The sequence below is a fragment of the Mauremys mutica genome, chromosome 4 (assembly GCF_020497125.1).
Source record: "Mauremys mutica isolate MM-2020 ecotype Southern chromosome 4, ASM2049712v1, whole genome shotgun sequence".
NCBI lineage: Eukaryota > Metazoa > Chordata > Testudines > Geoemydidae > Mauremys > Mauremys mutica.
The window spans coordinates 108,422,471-108,443,253 of NC_059075.1; the positions used below are offsets into that span (position 1 = coordinate 108,422,471).

A 20,783-nucleotide genomic window follows, 5' to 3' on the forward strand; every position below is an offset into this window, starting at 1 on the left:
GGAAATCACATCCCTAGCTCATAGTGTAGATGTAGACAGATGCAGGACTCTGATGTGAAGTTGGGCATTCACTATTGCACCTCACACTAGTAAATTACCAAAGCCAACTGCACCAGAGTAAATTCACTTTACGCTGGTGCAGCATAGCTGAAGTAGGAGCTTATGTGCATGTAATTACAGCAATGTAGCAACACTTGTGCAAAGTCTAAGTCAGGCATTTTGAGGTCTTTCAGACCTCCAGCCCTGGGGATGTGTGGTGGTTTGGTGTATGGAGGACTGTGTTGGAATTGCAAGCTATCACTTTAGGAGCTGGGAGAAGGCTTCCCTGATCTTGCATGCAGGTAACAGGGCTCCCATAGCAAAGTGTTCCAGCAGAGTCCGCAACCAGACAGTCTACAGGAAGGCGGAGCAAGTTGTACCTCTCTGCTGTAGGGAGCTGTCTCTCTGTTTTGGGGTTCTTGTGCGTTCTGAATTCTAACAAAAGTAGTGTTCTGGTGCAACTTTCCAGCAGGAGAATCTGTTCTATCCAAGTTGTGTGTGTATGCTGTGAAACATAACAATGGGGAATGGGATTTCTAGCCCTCTTTGGTCAAATGAGTTTCACACGTAAGAGCTGCTCTTGGAATAGAACTACGCCTAATTCTATCCTTTGCTTAAAAGCAATCAGCTGCTTCAAACTTCCAGCAGTTGCCATCTCACATACACAAGTCCCCTTCAAGGCTTCCTCACAAAATGCTGTGTGGCTTTCCACTTATGCGGGCGCACACACAAAGCAATTGCCTTTTGCCTATGCCGACAAGGCACCACACCCCTTACACCTAGGGTGACCAGATGTCCCGATTTTATAGGGACAGTCCCAATTTTGGGGTTTTTTCTTATATAGGCTCCTATTACCCCCCATCCCAATTTTTCACATTTGCTGTCTGGTCACCCTACTTACACCCTAGAGAACAGCCCCAGCTGTGCAGTGACAATATTTCCTGCTGAGATTTTGCTGGAATTAGGGTGGCAACTGGAGCCTGTGGGGAAATAGAGAGCCTTTAACTTCAGAGTTTGCTTTAGCCCTCCCTTTTCTCCACCACTCGGCCCGCCAGGAATTTCTGTAGCAAGCAAGCAAAAGGCCAGCCTCCCAGCAGGAGTAGTTAGCCAGTACTGAAAGACAGATTGCAAAGGCAGCCAAAGGCTGTTTAAGCCTCATGTGCATTGAAGTGGAAACATCTGTTCTACCCATCAAAGGGTTTTGCTTAGAGCAGTTTACAAGTGAACTAAAGCTTGCACCTCTAGAGACATTGATGAGGCATACTGCATCACCTTCCACAAGGGCTGGGACCAGGGGAATTAGGACTCCATGGCTCAAAACTAGAATTTTACCTACCACAAACAAGAAGTTGGCATGAGCTTGGCAGTCGCCGAAAAGGAGCAGAGCACCTGACAGCCCCAATGAACGCTCCCAGCCTCCTCCTGCTCATTCCTTTTTTCAGGACACTTGACACCATCCAGCAATGGGAGTTGATGGATTCATTCACTTTTGCCTCACTTCTTAGCCAAGCCAGCTCAGCAACTGTGAAGCTGGCGATAACTGGAGGAAAAGTTTAATCTGTGACACTTGGGAGCTGAAGTCTGTGTCATGGAGAGATGGATGGAATAAGCCAGGTGCTCGCCCTCACTCCCTACCCCAGCATAGGCTTCCCACTCTTTGCTCAGCTCATGTGGCTGCCTCTGCTGGTAATCTCTACACAAAGGAACAATAATCTGTCATGAAGAACTTCTTTTGTTTCTAGACAGGGTCACAGAAGTTGCAGCCCAGGGCAAGAATGGGAAGAGAGCTGGGGCAGTGGAGGTTCACACAGCTTAGGGCATTGCCAGCCTCTGAGGGTGCCTGGTTGTAATCTAGGGGAAACTCAAAAGCAAGTTTTGTAGACATGGTTCCATCTGCAGAGTTCAGACTGGGATTTCAGACAGCTCAAAGCAAGGGATCTTGTTTGATGCAGAGTTGAAGGAACTAGCAATACCGTCTGACCTAAAGGCCAAATTAGAGCTAGTTTTTATTGCTAGGGTTGTGGGAGTAGGAAGGAAAATGCATTTTAGTGTTTGAGGCAGCAAGGGACTTGCTAGCATCAAGCAGCATGAGGATAGATGCTTGGCAAGCTTCTAACTATAGGTGCTGGAACAAGGCATTTTGCTGCACCCTGACTTGAAGTGGTTTCCATCATATACAGGTTTACAGTTTGGTTCAGTGGCTCTCAGCAGCCCCACTATACAAATTGTTCCAGCGTCCCTGCTTCTAACAATCTACTAACATCTCAAATCCTGACCCATAGCCCTAAACTGGTGGTCATGCATTGCACATCTGTCGAGTGCAAGTGATGTGGAGAAATATCCATTAGACACTGGTTGTATTGAGAAGGCAGGAGGTAAAAGCACCAGTACGATGTTCCTCCCTCTCCCAGACAAAGCATTGCTTCTGAAACAGACCAGACCCCCCTGGGACAGCACTTGGAAGTTCTACAGACAGATGTTTGGGGTTTGCTGGCAGCAGACCCATCTTTGTGGCCCATGGTTGGCACAAACAACCCAGCAACATGCACAGGGTTAAGAGATCAGTTGCTGATGTCAACTCTAAGCTTTTTGTGTTTTATTTCAGGGGGTTAAAATGCTGATCACTGTAACACCACCTTATGAGCCAGCATCCCTCCATCCACAAATTCCACCCCCTGCCATACTTCCGAAACCCGGGAAGGACAATCTTAGGCTCCAGAGACTCTTGAAGAAAGTTGCAAAGCAGAATGCACCACTAGCCTCCCAGCAAGCCAAATCGTTCCGGTCCAACCTCTCCCCAGTGAGCGAGGCCAGCCCAGACCTAGAGCACAGCGAGCGCTCGTCTCCGCGGAAGACCCCAGAAACGTTGACGCACATCACCATCCGCCTCCCTCCCCGGTTCTCCATCAAGCCAGTCATCCACCACGTCTCATCTCCTTTCCCAAAGGCCAAGCCGTTCACGCTCAAAGTAACCGAGCAGAGGAGAATTTCTGAACACCTCAAGCTCTCGGTCTCTCCAGCAGCATCCCCTGTGCACAGGCAGTCCCCATGGCAACCAAAAGGGATGACAAAACCAGACATGCCCACCCAGCTGCCCTCTCCACAGGCACATTCTGTATTCATTTTCCCTGACCCTCCTGTTTCCATCTCACCTGTCATAGAAGCCCCAGTGGAGGTTACTCATGTCACCAAAGTGCAAGCGCATGTCCATAGTGTGCAGGCACCCAGAGCGAAGACCCCCTTACCCGACCAGTTGTCTACAGCCCTCAGCAGTGAGGACATGCAGCCTTCGGCAACCAATACAGACAAAAGCCACTCAGAGCCACCTGCACAACCGGCACCAGTTACTGTCAATGCTGATGAGACTGGAACTGCTACTCCCAAATCAAAGGACCCCATGCTTCCCACCATGACAGCAGAGCCCCCCTACAAAACATTTAAGACTTCAACTCCCAGAGAGCCTGTTGGGACTGCTTTCCCCAGTCCTCAGGTGCTGGATCCCCAATTCAGTAGACCAGAAACCCCAGGAAGTGATAGAGCAAGATCCAGAACAGAGTGGGTTTCTGAACTTCCTGAGCCACACAGCAAAAGCCTAAGGCCAATGACTCCCCATACAGCTCAGAAGCAAGAGGCCACAGTGCCAACTGAGAATATAAGGGCTTTCTCCACAGAAGCAAAGGAAGAGCTGGTCATTCCCCCACAGCCAACAGCCACCATTCCCAGTGCCAGTCCTTTCCCCAAAGCCGAGTCTCCACCACCATCTGTGGAGAAGGCCAGACCTCTTACAGCCAAGCTTAGTGGATGGTCTCGCCTCAAGAAGCACTTGACCGTGGAACCAGAGGGGCCCCAATTCCCAGAAACCGAGCCAGCCAAGCCTGAACAGGAGGAAGCAGGAAGTAAAGCAGAAGGCTCTCAAGGTAATGTCAGCCAAGACAACAGGCTGATTAAATCAAGGGCCACCAAAATGTGGGACGCCATTTTATATCAGATGACAGCCCTCAAGAGGAGAAAGCAACAAGAGGAAGAAAAAGGGATAAGGAAAGAGGAGGGATTCTCATTCCGGTGCCACTTGCCTCTTCTCCACAGACCACGTTTTGATGCCCGGAAACTGAAGGAGCTAGCTTCCAAACCCATGACAAAGATCACCACCATGTTAGAGTCAAGCCTGCTCCACCGCAAGACACCTGAGGAGCCCAAGAATTTTAACAGGACTGCATCAGGGTGGCAGCTCAAGTGAAGCCAGCTGAATTCCTCTCAGCAACAAGCTCTCTCAGGCCTCCTTCAAGGTGCTGCCTGAGTTCTGAGCAGGAAAGTGCCTTTTATAGCCAGATTTTCCTGCAGCATGGAGGCCAAATGTGAGAAAAAGATAAATAAAATCCTTCACAGACAGCAACTTTATGCTGAGGGCTTTAAGGGGTTATTATGACTGTACACTACATATCTGTAGTGTATATATCTGTAGTGCATGCACACACCTCCAGAGTAGCTTGAGCATCCAAGAAGAACAGCTCTATATCTATATGCAGCTTCATTTAAAATATTCCAATTGGAGATCAGGCTACAAAACCAAACAAGGGACCCAGGAAAAGCAGTGAAGTGACCTGTAATAAACCTCCAATGTAGAGGCACCTTGTTTTTCATTCAGTAAGTCAATGGAATTTTAAGCGAATCCCAAACAGTGCAAGCCCAGAAACAGGACCGGTTGTGGCAAAATGTAAGCTGCTCCACACTGCCCCATCTAATATTCTGCCTCCTAGGCTGTAAGATCCAATTTAAGACTGAAAGAAGGGTTCTGTTTCTAAGCCACTGAGTTCTTTGTTGGAACCCTCAGCAGTAGCTTCAATTTCTGGTCACTCAGAACTAGACTGAGATTAATTCCCTTTGCATAGAACAAGGGCGACAGGTTGTGGTATATTTCATGCTGCTCTCAAACCACACTTTACTCAGTCCAGACAACAGAATGTCTCATTAGTTTTAGGTTTTATAATTAATTTGACCTCCCTAAAAGGAAAATTTGAGGTTGCAGGAGTTGGGGGAGGGGGTTAAAAAAAAAAAAGAGATCCTTTTGTTTTGCAATGATCAGAGTTTTTCCATTCTTAAATGCTTTCGAGTGCAGTTATTGGCCAGGGATTTTCAGAATGATTAGGATTTTATTTGCTTCAGCTTTTGAGATGCCCAACTTGACATACCTTAATAGGGTCTGAGCTTCAGAGGGGGCAATCAGCAGTTTCTGAAAAAAATCAGGTCCCTTTAAGGTCTCTCAGAGAGGGCACCTAAAGTCACTAATAACTCTTGGCCATGGCACGTAGGCCAATATTGCAGGGATTTCAGAGATTCAAAAGCATCTTTTTTCTTGCACAGACCTAAAACATTTGCTATAAATGGCAGCATTTATATGGAACTATTTTACTGGATTCGAGTGGGGAGCACTGGCCTGAATCTAAAGATTTCCAAGCTACAGCAACCCCCACTGTCCTAGCTGTAGTTGAGAGGGAGTCAGTAGTTCCTCTCTGCCATTTTCAGACACATCATGAGGAATCTCACATTACACCCTTCATGGGGTTCTTATGGGGCTTAGATATTTTTCACCAGAGCAGATCATCCTGGACATTGATAAGGATGATAAGACTATCCAGAGTCACAGTAAACAAAACAAAGATCTCAAAGCAATATAAACCTTCAGGTTATGAACCAGCCTCTAGCTATTGGCTGGTAGGAGGAAATTATCCCTAGGGGCAGGTTATCCTATAGCTGCCTACTGCTGGGTTTCTTGCACCTTCCTCTCATTCAGCCAGAGCTGGCCTTTGTCAGAGACCAGATACTGCACTGAATGGACCCTGATCTAACCCTGAGTGGTGATTCCTATCTACTGAATAGCATCCTCTGAAGCATCTGATGTTAGCCACTGTTAGGATGGCAGATTAGGAGAAAGATTAATCTGTTCAAGTGTGGCAGCTCCAGTGTTCCCTTATCAGTCTGCCTGAAGGGCCTAAGCAAGCAGTTGATAAAAGGGTACATTGTAGTGACCACCTCATACAGAACAAAACATTGTTGGACCTCCTATTAGTCACCCAGGGAAGCCTATGGCAAGCAACTGTTCCTTGGCCTCACTTCTAACTTGGGACAGATAGTTAGCAATGAAGAACTAGTTTCAGCTGCACTTGATCCCCTGCCACCCATGTCTCAGTAACATTTGTTGGGCTAAAACCTCCACAAGCTGCATCCCCCATTCTATGCTACAAAACAGGCAGCACTGGCATGCGCTCACCCTCTGAGCTCTCTCTCTGGAGCCTTCAGTCTTCTCTCAAACCGAATGAAGCCCCAGTGCAATGCATTAGGGATGTCCTGGCAGAGGTACGGCCAAAGCATGCCTTGCCAAGGCCTTACGATTGGGTTGTTTTTTTTTTCCAAACCCATCAGTTTTCAAGCACTGTAGGAAACATTGACAAATCCAAGATGGAGGCTCCTCCACACTTTCCATGGCTTTCTGACATTGTATTGCATTTATTTTTGATTGCTGCTCAGGTTTAACACAAGGGGTTTGTTTGTTTTTGGGGTTTTGTAAATATTAAGCAGCATTACATTGAGATCTGGTTTTTCTGGCTATTTTCGGGGTGGGTTGTTTGTTTTGTTTTTAATGTTCACAGTTGTTTGCATCTCCATAGTCATTAGGCTTAGAGAGTGAGCTCACACAGGGTAAGCATGAAGCTATTTCCACTTCCCTAGTGAGGTTACCATAAGGGGGAATATTTTTGCATAGCTAATATAGGACTAGTATGTTTCACCCCAAAAGGGAAATTTGATACCTGCTTCTACCTTCTGCGCCTATGCACAGGCTAGAGAACTGGCTGGAATTTCTCATTCCAAATGGACAGCCTTAAAAACAAAACAAAAAAACACTTTTGTTTTTGTGAAGTTTAATTTCTGAGAAGAAATGAAAACTGAAAATTCTCAGTGTTGAAGAGTCAGAACTCCAGTTTTTGCCCCTGGCCATTTTCCAGTAGCAAAAATGAAAAGAGGAAGAAAGAGGGAAATCCCCCAAATAAGAATCTGAAAATTTTCAAAAGTTTTTCCATGAAACAAAATTGAGAAGATAAGAATTACTTGGCAAAATATACTTTCTATTTTTGGATCAGCTCTAATATGCTATACAGATAGTTAAGATTCCACTGACACAAAGGTGACACAAGACAACATTGTACTGACCTAGGCTGAGAATGGAGGTATTTTGCTTTAATTAAAATATATGTGCAGATAGGCTGATATTCTCAGGAGTCCAAGAGAGTTAGGCACCCAAATTCCACTGAATTTAAGTGAGATTTGGAATTTATCTCCCTTACGGTCTGTTGAAAAAAATTCCAGACTTATTTTTGGCTCAATCATTTAAAACTTTTCCTCAACTGCTATTTTGTTGTTAATTACATATTTATAGGGTGAGGATTCAGAAATGGCTCTGCGATTGCTCCTTAGGCCTAATCTATATACACAAAACTAATGAATTCACTTAGAGATATGATTTTTAACCAATCTAGTTTCACTAGTACAACTCCTAGTGTGGATGTAGTTATACCTGTATAAAGGTGCTTATTCGTGTATAGTTTATTCCTCTTTCCTTATAGGAATAGCTATACTGATATAACACACTTTTAGACCAATGTAATTACCTCAGAATTATTGGGTTTTACCATGACTATACCAGTATAGTCAAGGCAGTCTAAACTAGAAAGTTGTACAAAGCTTTAGTCAACAGAAATCTCTACTAAAACTTCAAGACAATCCTTTTAAGCAGTACCTATTTTTTCTTCAACTCTTCAAATACAGCACAAGGAGCTTGTTTTCCCTAGGAAGCTATAACCTAATTGATATGATGCAGAACACAAACTTCACAACCAGCATAGACAGCGCACAGATAGCGTAACAACTTGTCTGCTGATCGCAGGAAAAGTTTAGCCATGAGCAGTTGGAACAAACACTGAACACATGTTGTCCGTGTCTAAACCGACTGCAAAGTCATAGTAGTTAAAGATGTATCAAGATGAGTCTAAAGCAGCCTAATTTTCTAGCAAAAAGTCAACTCCAAATTGTTGCCAGGAAGCCTGTCTCAGGTGAAGTCAAATTAAACTCAAATATAAATGGTTCAGGTCACTGCTTTTTAAATCTGAAGATCGTGTTTATAAAAAACAAAAACAAAAAAAACACTGGTTTTGAATTTCCAGGGTGGGAAAATACATTGAGAAAGTCTCATTTTAACTCTGCATGACAAAGTTTCCAAATGCTGCCCCAGTTTTGTTTTGTTTTTTTTTAGTTTGTTTCAGCATAGTTGCTTTGGGACGTCAGCAGCTATTTGCAGTCTCCTGTAATGGTGGTCAAGAGTTCAGTCCTTCAACCAGATGCCCTTGATTGGCAGCCCTTTTGTCCGCTAGCATACAGTAGCCTCTTTCTAATGCCAAAACAAGTTTGCTTAAAACACAGAATATCTATTTGTTGCCTAGGAAGAGTAACTTCACTGCAGCATAGTTGGCACACACAAAGGACACCAATTACCATTCATGGGATCTGCATTACCATCAAGCAGAGCAACTAACATTTATTACAGCTGGGAGGTTAGGCCAATTTGGCAAGATAACTCAGTCGTTATTGAAACTTCAACCCACATTCTGTCCTATAGTGACAGCGACCAGGGAACAAGGGAGGTCTCCCACAGATGAGATGGAAGGTGCTTGCTTGGTTTAGCAATTTAGAAAAAAAGTGTACAACTGCTTGTTTTTTGCTGTGCTCCCCTCACCTCACTGCATTTGCAACGAAGCCCAGTCTGCTGCATAGGCAAAACGACTTGCAGGGAGCTCAGTTTCCAGATTTGAAAGTAGGCTAAAGCAGGCCACATTGCATTGCTTAGCCCTACAACACAGAGAATGTCAGAGCAGGAAGCAGATGCCCTCCTTTACTGAATGTATGTTTCTGGAACCATGGACACTGGAAAGAAGAGATCATGGATTTCCAGAGGGAACAGGAGACCTTTGGAACTGGCTATATTAGCACTCTGCACTCTTACTACAGGCTGTCTCCTAAGAGGTAGTTGTTCAATGTATTAAGGCCTCAGTTGATCAAGGTTAGCGGACATTGTGGATAGTTCTCTGAAAACATCCACTCAATGTGCAGCAGCAGTCAAAAAAAGCAAACAGAACGTTAGGAACCATTAAGAAAGAGAAGAAGAAGACAGAAAATACCATATTGCCTCAATATATATATCCATGATATGCCCACATCTTGAATACTGCATGCAAATATGGTCGCCCTATCTCAAAAGAGATATATTGGAATTGGAAAAGGTTCAGAAAAGGGCAACAAAAATTATTAGGGGTATGGAATGATGGCCATATGGAGGAGAGATTAATAAGATTGGGACTTTTCAGCTTGTAAAAGAGACTACTAAGGGAGGATAAGACAGAGATCTATAAAATCATGACCGGTGTGGAGAAAGTAAATAAGGAAGTGTTATTTACTTCTCATAACACACGAACTAGGTGTCACCAAATGAAATTAATAGGCAGCAGGTTTAAAACAAACAAAGGGAAGTATTTTTTCCACACAGAGTCAACCTGTGGAACTCCTTGCCAGAGGATGTTGTGAAGGCCAAGACTATAACAGCATTCAAAAGAAGAACTAGATAAGTTCAGGGAGAATAGGTCAATCAACGACCATTAGCCAGGATGGGCAGGGATGGTGTCCCTAGCCTCTGTTTGCCAGAAGCTGGGAATGGGCAACATGGGATGGATCACTTGATGATTACCTGTCCTGCTCGTTCCCTCTGGGGCACCTGGCATTGGCCACTGTTGGAAGACAGTATACTGGGCTAGACCTTTGGTCTGACCCAGTATGGTTGTTCTCATGACATGTTGTGGAAAGAGAAAGGGGAAGGCAATAACTAAGCCTCTTCAATGTGTGGTTGAAGTTACTAAGATATGTGGTGGCAGACAAATCAGTAACTGTACAGGCCATCACTTGGAGACAACCTCTTGTTTCATGAGCCTGTCAAGAGGAAGCAACTCAAAAGTGGAGGGTGCGGGGAAGAATGCTCAACACCCTTCCCTGTGACACTTTATAGTGAGCCTTCCAGTTGCTTAACAAGTGGCATCATGGGGCTCCCCAGGCCTCCTTGAGCAGAAGACCAGAGTGTGAAAGGGGACTGTGTGATGAGGAAGGGGGAGAGAAGTGCCAAAACAAGATAGGTAGAGAGAGGAGACACACTCAAGACATGAAACAGTCACAGAAGCAAGCAAAAAAGAGGTGAAGCCCAGCACCCAAAGCCATTTCAACCTTTTTGTCTTTAAGTACCAACATTTGGAGCCAGAGAAAGACTCTGAACTGCAGCACTGTGGGGCAACTGTGCCAAGCCCTCACCATTTAGAGTATTGGCTATGGCTGTCCTAGGGGAGGTCTAGTCATGGCCTGTTTGCCTTTCAAGGAGGGACTGAGTGATTCAGAGACAGGAGTCTAAATCTCCTAGACAGGCTCAAACTAATGAAGTGGTTTGTTTCCCTGGATGGAGAGGAAAACCCCTTAACGTGAGCTGCAGGAACTCAGATAATGAGGTTTAACCGCACCTAGGAGAGCCAAGCTCAGCAAGGTCGGGCTTGGCACATGAAAGGAGAGTACAGCAAGGGGAATCTATGTGGATTTAGAGGACAAGGTATATGGTGAAAGGAGAGAGTTGAAGCAAGTTTTAGAAACGAGGAGCAGAGAGGTGGGTATGGTCACAAAGTGGCCTATAGGCCTCCATGTCTGGATACACAATCCTATGGGATGGGAATGCGTGTGGTAATTAGGAAGGGATGGAAGGAAGAGGTCCTTTTGTAAAGACTGAGCTCTACATAAAGCTTGGAAAGTCAATAAAGGTTTTATGAGAAGTCAAATGCTGGTTTTTCCTGCACAGAGTGTCAGACACTCAGGGTGCTTCGCCATTATCCCACCACTCAAAGTGAGCTCTTCTTTGCCCTTGAGTCTTCTACTACTGGCCACTTAAGATAGCACAGGGATATCTATTAATACAAGCACCATGGTCCTGAGAGGGTGGAGAACAGTCTCTGGGTTTCAAGTGGGCACAGATAACATCTACACTCTTCCCCTCCATGCTTAATGTGACTAGACCATTCCTTCTGCACCACTTCTCTATCTAGAAACAGTGCACATTTTCACAAGATCACTCCCCCACCCCACCCGCAAGCATAGGCCTGATCCAAATGCCACTGAAGTCAATAGGAATCCTTTCATTGATCTCAATGGTCACTGGATCAGGTCCCATGAACACATTGGACACAGAGGACTTGGTCAGCTTCCATGACACTCTGGAATGAACTCCAACTACCCCCCGCACCTGCAGTTCTTACTCTTTACAGCATAAGAGATCAGTTTAAGCTATGTCTAGTTCAACCAAGGCACTTTTACTATGAGTGGGGCTGAGTAGCTTCCATAAATAGTCTGATCTGCAAGGTACGTTTTCTAGCTGCAGCTAACATGGGCATCCTACTCTGCACAGCTGCTAGAAAGAATTTCTTCGTGCATGCCCTGCTTCTACCCCAAAGAGGATTGTTTGCCGAGAAGCAGGTACCCACCCTTTGTCCAGACAGTACCTTCCAACACACCCAAGTCTGGCTGGCAATGTGGAATGTATAGGCTGAAGAAACAGGTTTTACGCTTATTGTGCTGAATCGTCCTAGCTGTCCTGCCAGAAAAGTACCAGGTGGTTCTCTTACAGTCAGAGGTTGTGTCTAACCTACCTGGTTGATTGGTACTCCACACATGCTATTGCTCTGTTGCATCATCTATCAACACCTTCTTGTACTGGCCATGTCCAGTCGCTACAAACTTGTACTTCTTGCCAGAAGCAGTGGTCTGAATGGGAGAAGAGAAGTGAGGATTAGGGCCCTTCCTCAGGTGTCCACCTCCCAGCCTGTATCTCAACCAACGCAAATAAGTTTCTTAATATTTAAGAAGCTTTTTTTAAAAAGTCAAATAAACTGAAGTCTGAGGAGCAGGCGAGGTTATCCAACTTCAATATTTTAATGTGGTCCAGATTCCCACATGGGGTGCGAGCTTGTTCCTACCATCTCTTTGCCTAGACAAATACATACAATAAAATAATAATGGCGATGGATAAATTATTGGAACTGCCAGATAATACAACAATTTTAAAATTCATCATAAGATCAATGGTAAGATGCAGCTCAGTCAAACCTCTCCAGTAACCCCATACCAAAAGGAGAGGCAGCGTCAGAGTTGAAGTTCTATGGAGCCAGGGCTATTCTCAGTCTTGGATAAGTACCTTTTAATCCACTATACCCATGTATCCTTAGAGGCCTCCACATTTTTCAGAACTAGCAGACAGCCCAGAAACAGAACCCCAGGTATCTAAGCCACTCTGCACTTCCAGAGAATTAGGCTATTATTTAAAATTTTTAAACTATTAATTAGGCCAACCTGAAGAGTTTCAGTCCAAATGCAAATGATAGAGTCTGGTGGGGGGAAACCTTGGGCTTTGGTCCCAGCCCTTTGTTAAATTAGTGGGGATGTTTCTTACAACAGATATGCTTTCCTTTTCTAAACGTGCCTTCCTGTCACTGCCATGGAGGATACCTCTTTTGGCCTAGGCCTATGCTTGTTAGTAGGCAACCTCAACCTATGCTCCAACATACAGGCATCCTTCTCCTTTTTTCTCCCCCTCTGAGCTAAGAGAGAATTCTCTTGAACAAACTCAGTCCCAATACCATAAAGCAAGTGCTATAACAGAGACACCTAGGAAGAAGCTACTTACCTTGATGTTGCCTTCATTTTTGGGGGTACCCTTCTGTTCCCACATGCTTCGCTTATTCACAATATCTCCAGCCACAATATCCTGGGGGCATAAGAATCAATCTCATCACCCTGCCTCCAACACAGCTGAAAGCTGCCTTTGTTCATTTCACACTGACTGAAGGTACCTGCCCAATAACTATGATATTTGGCCATGTGATTGGGTAGAGTCACACTGGGCAGGAACATGGCTGCATACCAAGGGGCATGAGACTCCCTTTTCTTAACCATCCTCCAACATTTGGTATTTTAACAGAACGCTGGCTCTAAGGCCCAAGATGTAGGTTTTGTAGGGGAAAGGGTTTACAATATTAAGAAGTACTAATAGGAAACTCTCTTTCCTAGGAAGCTTTAAGTGAAACAGTTTTCAGAGAGACATTTTTGCCTTGAGGCTTTTGCAACCTAGATGTTGCGGCATTGTGCCGCCACTTGAACCAGCAAATGCAATTCACTAGAAATGGAAAGTAGATTCTTTCCATTGCTTAAATTTACAACTTGCCTGTACCTTGGATTAGACCCCACTGAGCCATCAATACGCAGCAACTGGGGTGGCTCCTAGAGCAGACAAGGAAACAACTGTTTCCAGCAGTTCAGTTTAACTCCATTTCAAGCCGGGATAAACAAAACCAGTTTCCTTGGTATTTGCATTATTGTGGCTGGGGCCAATACAAGTACAGACAAAGCTTTAGTGAACTGTAGGCAGTAGGGACAGAACATCTGAAAGTTTTAACAACATGGATGTCAATAGAAAAGGGGAAGAATGTGGTTTTAACCAGACATTGCTACTCCTGATACCATTGTCCTTTTAAGTCCCTGCTCCTCAGTGATATACACCAGAATAATTTGAGTAAATCCAGCCAACCATGTAGCAGGGCAAGTTTTCTTTCTGAAGTTCATGCTGTTAGACACAGGGGCAGCCCTCTGACATTAAACAAAGCATAGGCACAGACTCCGTGCAAAGCACCCACCGGGAAAAATTAGTGGGTGCTTTGCAGCCACTGGTAACCAAGTTCCCCTCCTCCCCTACCCCACCTCCTCCTCTGTCTCCCACCCTGAGCATGCCATGTCCCTGCTCCTCTGCCTACCTCCCAGCACCGCCAAACAGCTGTTTGGCAGCATAGCAAGCTCTGGGAGGGAGGGGGAGAAGCGGGAATGTGGCACACTCAGGGGAGGAGGCAGGGCTGGGGCAGGGATTTGGGGAAGGAGTCGGGATATGGGCAGGGAGGGGCAGAGACTTTGGTTGGAATGTGGGTGGGGCAGAGGCACGACCTCATGGAAGGTGTGGAGTCAGGGCAGGGTTGGGGGCAGAAGGGGGGGGGGGTGTCGAGCACCCACTGGCGGGAGCAGAAGTCAGCACCTATGAAACAAAGAGCTGTACCCCTTCTCCTGCAGCAGAGTTGGCTGGGCATATAAAGCTCAGCAGTCTTACCTTACAGGATGGTGACTTAACAGAGGATTGAGCTGCAAGCTCTCCAGTCTCCCAGAGGCTTTTTGTGCTGGCTACAACCATGCTTGTGGTGGTAAGTTCAAGGGAAGATTGTCGGACGAGTTTCTGAACCTTCTCGGATGTCTGGAAACAAAGCAAATCAAAGTGAAAGTGTTCTGAGCACTTGCAGATTTTTGTGACTAGATTCTTGGAGGAAGGAGGTTGTAAATAATCATTCCAATGGATACATAACCACAGAGTCAAGGGACAGAAACAAATAAGAACATGGAGGCTAAGGAGAAGAACATTGTGCCCCTTCAGGACAGAGGTGCAAGGAGGAGACAGCCCTCGTCTGGTGTAGTAAGATAGGAGAAAATGGCTTGTTCACACCTCCAGCGCTCCTGCTCAAAAGACACACAGTTCCTTATCCTGATGAATTAAAGAGAGAGTGGAGGGATTTAGGAATATTAGATTCAATCCCTTCTAGTATTATTATAGTTAGCTGCTAGGGCAGAGTCTACAAGGACCAAAGGAGGTGAGGACTATCCAGAATAGAATAGAGCCTATATGGGGCTGGGGGTGGAGAGCATGCCACCTATATGATCGAGAGCATCACCTCAATGGCATGAGTGTACTGCTCCAGTCTGTCATCAATCTTGGAAACAGGAAGTGGTGGCTGAGTCTTCTTCACGCTGTTGCTGGAGAAAGGAAGGAAGAATTAAGTGTTATTGCCTTAAGCTCATCAGAGTGAAGTCTACCCAAGCCTCTGGGAAGAAGCCACTAGTTTTGCCCCCAACCTCCACATCACAAATGCTGGTTCTGAAAGATGTCCAAGTGACCCACTAAGCAATAGGACACTGTTCCCCCTCATCCCACCAGCACAGCCCTCCAGCATGATCACTTGGAATTGTGTCTTTGGTTCAGGTGTGGGTCTGTGTTACAGTAATACCCAAGTCAAAGCCCAGTGGAGAATTACCAACGGGTCAAACAGTGGAAGGAGAATTACCTTTTCTTTATGGAGCGGTTCAGGCATTCAGTTCGATCTGTGATCTAAATGGGAAGAGACGAGAAAGAAGAGACATCAGTTTTCCCTGCTGCCCTGAGTCCCTCATCTTAATTGGCCATAACTCAAGTCAGTGAGTTCTCCCCACCCCTAACTGAGAAATTTGGGTCATTTCAAAAGTATCTTGTTTCCTCCCACCTCCCTACCTGTACCCTGGAATGACAGAACCATCAGTCAGCCCCCTTGGGTGTCCCTATAACTCCCCACTTTGCAGTCAAGAGGTGGCATCTTCAGCTGCAACAGCAATGATGGTAGATGCAGCCGACCTGATGATGCTGAACCAACAAGTTCTGGAGGTGGCTTCAAAGTGGAGGAGCTATCAGGAAAGTGAGCTTCCAGAGCATCATAGGATTAACTGCAGTGAAGAGTCAAACATCTGTATTTTAAAAAGCCGCCCCCCACGTTTCCAGCCCAGTGATTCCCCCCTCCCGCCCCCATCTTGAAGGAAGAGTCACATATTGGGCAGAGTGCAGGAGGAAAAGCTGCAGGACACTTGTACCTAGTCCATTCCCCACTGCAGCCGCAGCCTGATCCTGTTCCCCAAGGGTCACTAATTCATCTGGCCACAGGAGTAGCTAACATGCATGTTGGCTGCCAGTGTAAGCAGCAGCCTGACCACCAAGCTTCTCTTCTCCCATCCTATCATATTCCAGCACATGAGAGACCCTGGGGCCAAGCGGCAGGGCCCCTCCACTGTAAGACTCACATAGGCTCTTGGTGATGAGTAGAATGGAAGGGGCAGGTATAGATAAAGGTAAAGACAAGAGAGAAAAAAAACACAAAGGCAGGAAAAGGAGGAAGATGGACAGAAAATGGCATCTGTGAGGGTACATAGTTTACACTGGCCATTCCACTGCAAGGAGGCTCCAAGACAGAGGAATGATTTAACCAGCAGAGCCTTCTGCACTGCACAGGGAGCAGGACCCTTCAAGCCAGCATGTAGTATATTCCTTACTACCAGGGAATCCTACAAAACCAAGAATCGGAAGTCCCGTGACAGTGATTCACCCTGCACACACATCCGCGTGCGGTAGGAGAACTGTGCACCCATTAGCAGAGGGAGACAAGTAGTAAAGGCTGCAAAGCAGAATGGTTTTAATACACCTTCAGAGGTCACTGACTGTTTTAACTGAACAATAAAGCATCTGACAAGGCCAACTTGTCTTCTTGGTGACTGTCCAAATTGCTGTGTGGACATACGCAAGATAGATTAGAAAAGGCTGTTTGCAGATGCCCTCAAGCTCTATTACTTTAAACAGGGATGCATTAGGATGATTGTTCTGCTGGTTTATAGCATACTTATTTGGGAGTTTTCTCTGTAAAATGCACCTCTCACTGAGCAGTACATATGTCCATTTTCTGCTCTGGAAAATTATTCCTTTATCAGCAGGGCTCAGCCTGTCAGAGCAGCAACATTTGAGAGGCTGGGGAGTGTTTGCAGTTTGAGTTCATGACTGTGAATCCAGAAATCTGGGCTCTAAGCCTCCGTCACTCCGCCCCTTGTGCAGTCATTGGCTCCTGTGCCAAGTGTGTGCTGCACACGACCATTCCAACTTGGGCAGCACCTTACACTGGTGTGAAAGGGACAGGACAGAGAATCAGCCCTCTGGGTTCTGTTCCCAGCTGAAGCAGCAAGTTAATTGGCATCTTGGGCAGGTTGTAGATCACCATCTGTGGCTGGGCTTCTGAAGAGTAGGGAGAGTGCATCACAACCCGCATCTGTTGGGTATTTACAGTAATTTTTGTAATCCCTGGAGGAGAGGGCACTATACGGGAACAAGGGATTGCTCTCTTGTTCCGTTCCGCCACCAAGACTCCAGCATTAACACTGCTGCCACGTCCACAGAGAGCTATCACAAGTACAGACCGGAGAAGTTGCTTCATATCTGCATGACACTCTATTCACAGCCTTTCTTCACTGCTCACTTACCTGAACCCTACTCCCCAGCCCAGACCTTCACATTCATGAATTTGCAGAACTCCTCTATTCGTTTAGAGGACAGAAGGGAACATTATAAATATCTAGCTCACCTCCTGGCTCCAGGCCATAAAGAAAGTCTGGGGCAAGACTTCAGGGGCCTAGCTTCCCTTCTTCTGTGGCTGGCTACTTCATGCCTTGAGAACCCCTTCATTCTTCCATTGCTCTCATTTTTTAAATCCCCCTTTCCTGGCCACAGAGGCCTTTGAAATCTCAGGCTGCTACTTGTTATGCTAAGACCTCACCCACCCACCCAGGACCTCTGGATCTAAGAGACACAAGCTTCAACTGACTGAGCTAAAGGAGCGAGCTTCCCCGTCTCACGCCAGTAGTCAGTACTGTGGTTAAAACTGAAAGAGCGTTTATGTCCTAATCCTATTTTTCTACCCACAGGCTCGTGCCTTTCCAAACCAGTCATGGTATGGAATGATTCCATTCTTAGTTTCTTATGGATGATCCAGGCTTTTAAATATATATATATATATATATATATATATATATATATAGTTTAAACAAAATTCCTTCAACTGCTTGTGCATAAGAACTCCTTTCTGCTTTGAAAAAAAGATTGTGAGCACGTCTCTCCCCTGAATGAATGCGTGTACAGCCTGCTTGGTGGGGAAGCTTCCCCACCAACACCATAAAGGCCCCTTCAGAGGCAGTGAATATTTAACCCCTTCCCTGGTGTGTACGGGATTGTTCATAGCAACAGTTCCACAGGAAGGTATAGGGATTTGGCGGTTGCCCTGCAAGAGAGCATCTGTCCCTAGTACGAAAGGTATGGTGGGATTTTTCAGAAGCACGAGCCCAATTCTGTTCTCACTGAAGTCCATGGTAAAGCTCCAGAGCTAGATTTTTTTTTTTTTTTTTTGCTCACACACCACCCGTTCCCCTCTCAGTGCAGTGAGGGTTTTTTCTTCCTGGCTTGATAGTCTCACACACATTCCCATCATGCATCACAATGCAAATAGACTGGGGCCAGAACCCAGGTAATTCTATTGCTCCCCAGAAGTTTGATCTTTATTGTTAAAGTTTCCTGTAATGTAACAAAGCTCTGCTGCCTGTCTGAGCAGCTCCTCCAACAGTTACAGACGAAACACCCCCCTTGCTACATGTTTCTTGTCACACCTTTTGAAAGTGACACAACTCTCCCTGGCCAGGCAACATTGAGTCACATGCAGGCAGCATGGAGTTTGAGAGCCACTAGGGGAGCACAATACTAACAGGTGCGTAAAAGGCCACCTGAATGCTCAGCCATCACCCCAAAGACTAATGAAATCTGCACGCACTGGACTCCTCACGCTCCATCCTAATCTGTGGCCAACAAGATCAACTCTGACAGGAGAAGGAAAGAGCCATTTTCCCCATACACCTACCATATCTGGATACACAGGGCTGTGTATCCACATAACATTGAGGGGGAAGTGTCTAAAGCAGACCCAGTATTACATGCTAGGAAACAAGACAGACTATCAGTTTGATTAAATTCGTGAAGGGAGAAAATGGCCAGGGTTATTACTGCTTTGTATTATAAAAAAGTTCTTAGAGGCCCCAGTTGAGACCAGGGCACCATTGTGCTAGGTGCTGTACATCCCCATAGGAAGAGGCAATCCCTGCTCTCAAGAGCTGACTGCATAAGTAGACAAGACAAACAGATGGAGAAAGTACTATGCCCATTTTACAAGCGAAGCACAGAGAGTACGTGACTTCCCCAAGATTATGCTGGAAGTCTGTGATAGAGCTGGCAAGTGAATCCAGATCTCCTGAGGTCTTAAGTATTAGACCATCTTTCCTCCTCACTACATAGCCACACCAATCTCAGAGCAGGCTGCCAGGTCGCCTCATGCTAAGGTTTAGGCCAGCTCTAAGTGCACTTGCGATTCAGAGCACTCTTAGCAGCACGTACTGTTGTGGAACTCGTTGGGGACTGGCCATCACATTGTTCATCCTCTTCCCCTTCGACGCTGGAGGTGCTTGGTGCTTTCTGGCGTTTTTCTGGTGTCTCCTCCTCCTCATTCCTCCTCCTCTTTTTCTCCTGCATGCAAAGAATGAGCAGATCAGGAGCAAAGCTGATTAAATGCCTGCTGTAACAAGTGTCAGACCCACCCCCACAGGTGAAGCTTTGGGCAGAGATACTCTGACCTTTCTCCCAGTTGTCATTTAAAAAGACAACATTTTTTACAGGTGCAAGGTCACAAAGTGAATTGATGAGGCATTCTGCATGAGTTTTCACAGACATTTCCCACCAATTTTGCCCAGTCCATATCAGAAAGGATTATATATCCCCACTCTCAGACAGGGGACAGGGAAAGTAACTACATTTATTCTGAGGAGCTACGAAGCCATAACACTCCCTAATAAGAGGGATGTCATGATATATGCAATCACAGTCCATCTTGAACATTTATTACTACTAAAAGCCACACAGACAGGCTTCCATACAGCTTGAGATCCATCTGTCTCCCTTGTTTACCAGGGCCACACCATGCCTTGAACTATATACAGCACAGACACCCCTAGTAGATGGAAGGCAACAATGCTGGACCCCAATTTCAGATCTATTAGAAGATCAGGCCAAGGCTTCTCAGAGCATGGGCCAAAAAAAAAAAATAAAAGGAGGTGGGGGGGAAGGGATTCTGAACACATAGGTTCAGAATTTCCTTAAGAGTCTTGTATTTGTGACTTTGTTAGTTTCTCCAGTCCTACACTCTCCATACTGAATAATAAGGGGCAGAACAGATACCACAGCGGAGAACTTAGAACACGGAATTACAGGCCTTGTGGTGCTACTTGTCGGAGCAGCACTAAGTTCTCCATTATGTGCAGTGACTGATTTTTGGAAGGGGAGGAGAGAAGAAAGGAGCCAGTAAACATGAAAGTGGCCTCTACACATTTAAGCTACATGTAACGGGGAGCTTGCATAGCTGCAGCTATACCAATACAAACTGCTGGGGTAGATGAGCTGCAGCATCGTAAGGCGGGGTGTGCACTAGTGTGACCCTTGTAAGCTACTGGGATAGGTATGTATCACAAGTACAAGCCTTGTTTACACATTACTGTGATTTGTCTACCCCACATGATGGATGGGTCCCCCATGAAGTCACAGCCATACCAAGAGAGATCACAGATCCAATATTTTTGCCCTGACCTCCTGCCCAGCTTTCTCGTCCTCTTCCTCCTCTTCTTGCTTCTGCTCTTGAATGCATTCTTCCTCAAAAAGTTGCTGAGGCTCCTCTGTCTCCAGCGGCTCTTGCCTCATCTCCTCATTCTCCCCGGGAATCTCCTCCGGGCCCTCCTGATTCAGCTGGACCTGCTCCAGCTTGACTTCAGCTTCCCTCAGACCACTGTCCTCTTCCTCATAGGAGTGTCTTGGAGACCTAGAGGTGGGGAGGGGAAGAAGCCTTTGAGAAGGGAAATGAGTGTTTCAA

General features: G+C 45.8%; 2 protein-coding genes across 6 annotated transcripts in view; one reads left to right on the forward strand and one right to left on the reverse strand.

Moving 5' to 3' along the window:
- The window catches only part of LOC123370532 (proline-rich protein 33-like), a 28,170-nt gene extending 23,503 nt beyond the window's left edge, over positions 1-4,667 (forward strand). Inside the window, exon 3 of the mRNA XM_045017191.1 lies at positions 2,645-4,667. Coding sequence (XP_044873126.1) covers positions 2,654-4,276 — 1,623 coding nt within the window. The 5' untranslated portion in view covers positions 2,645-2,653 and the 3' untranslated portion in view covers positions 4,277-4,667. The remainder of the gene's footprint in view (positions 1-2,644) is intronic.
- Positions 1-20,783, reverse strand: part of LSP1 (lymphocyte specific protein 1) — an 89,856-nt gene that overhangs the window by 3,936 nt on the left and 65,137 nt on the right. For all 5 annotated transcript variants that reach the window (XM_045017193.1, XM_045017192.1, XM_045017196.1 and 2 more), the window contains 7 exons: positions 20,504-20,732; positions 19,262-19,390; positions 15,321-15,364; positions 14,931-15,012; positions 14,318-14,458; positions 12,851-12,931; positions 11,817-11,931 (listed from right to left, as the gene is read on the reverse strand). In XM_045017193.1, coding sequence (XP_044873128.1) covers positions 11,842-11,931; positions 12,851-12,931; positions 14,318-14,458; positions 14,931-15,012; positions 15,321-15,364; positions 19,262-19,390; positions 20,504-20,732 — 796 coding nt within the window. In that variant the 3' untranslated portion in view covers positions 11,817-11,841. The remainder of the gene's footprint in view (positions 1-11,816; positions 11,932-12,850; positions 12,932-14,317; positions 14,459-14,930; positions 15,013-15,320; positions 15,365-19,261; positions 19,391-20,503; positions 20,733-20,783) is intronic.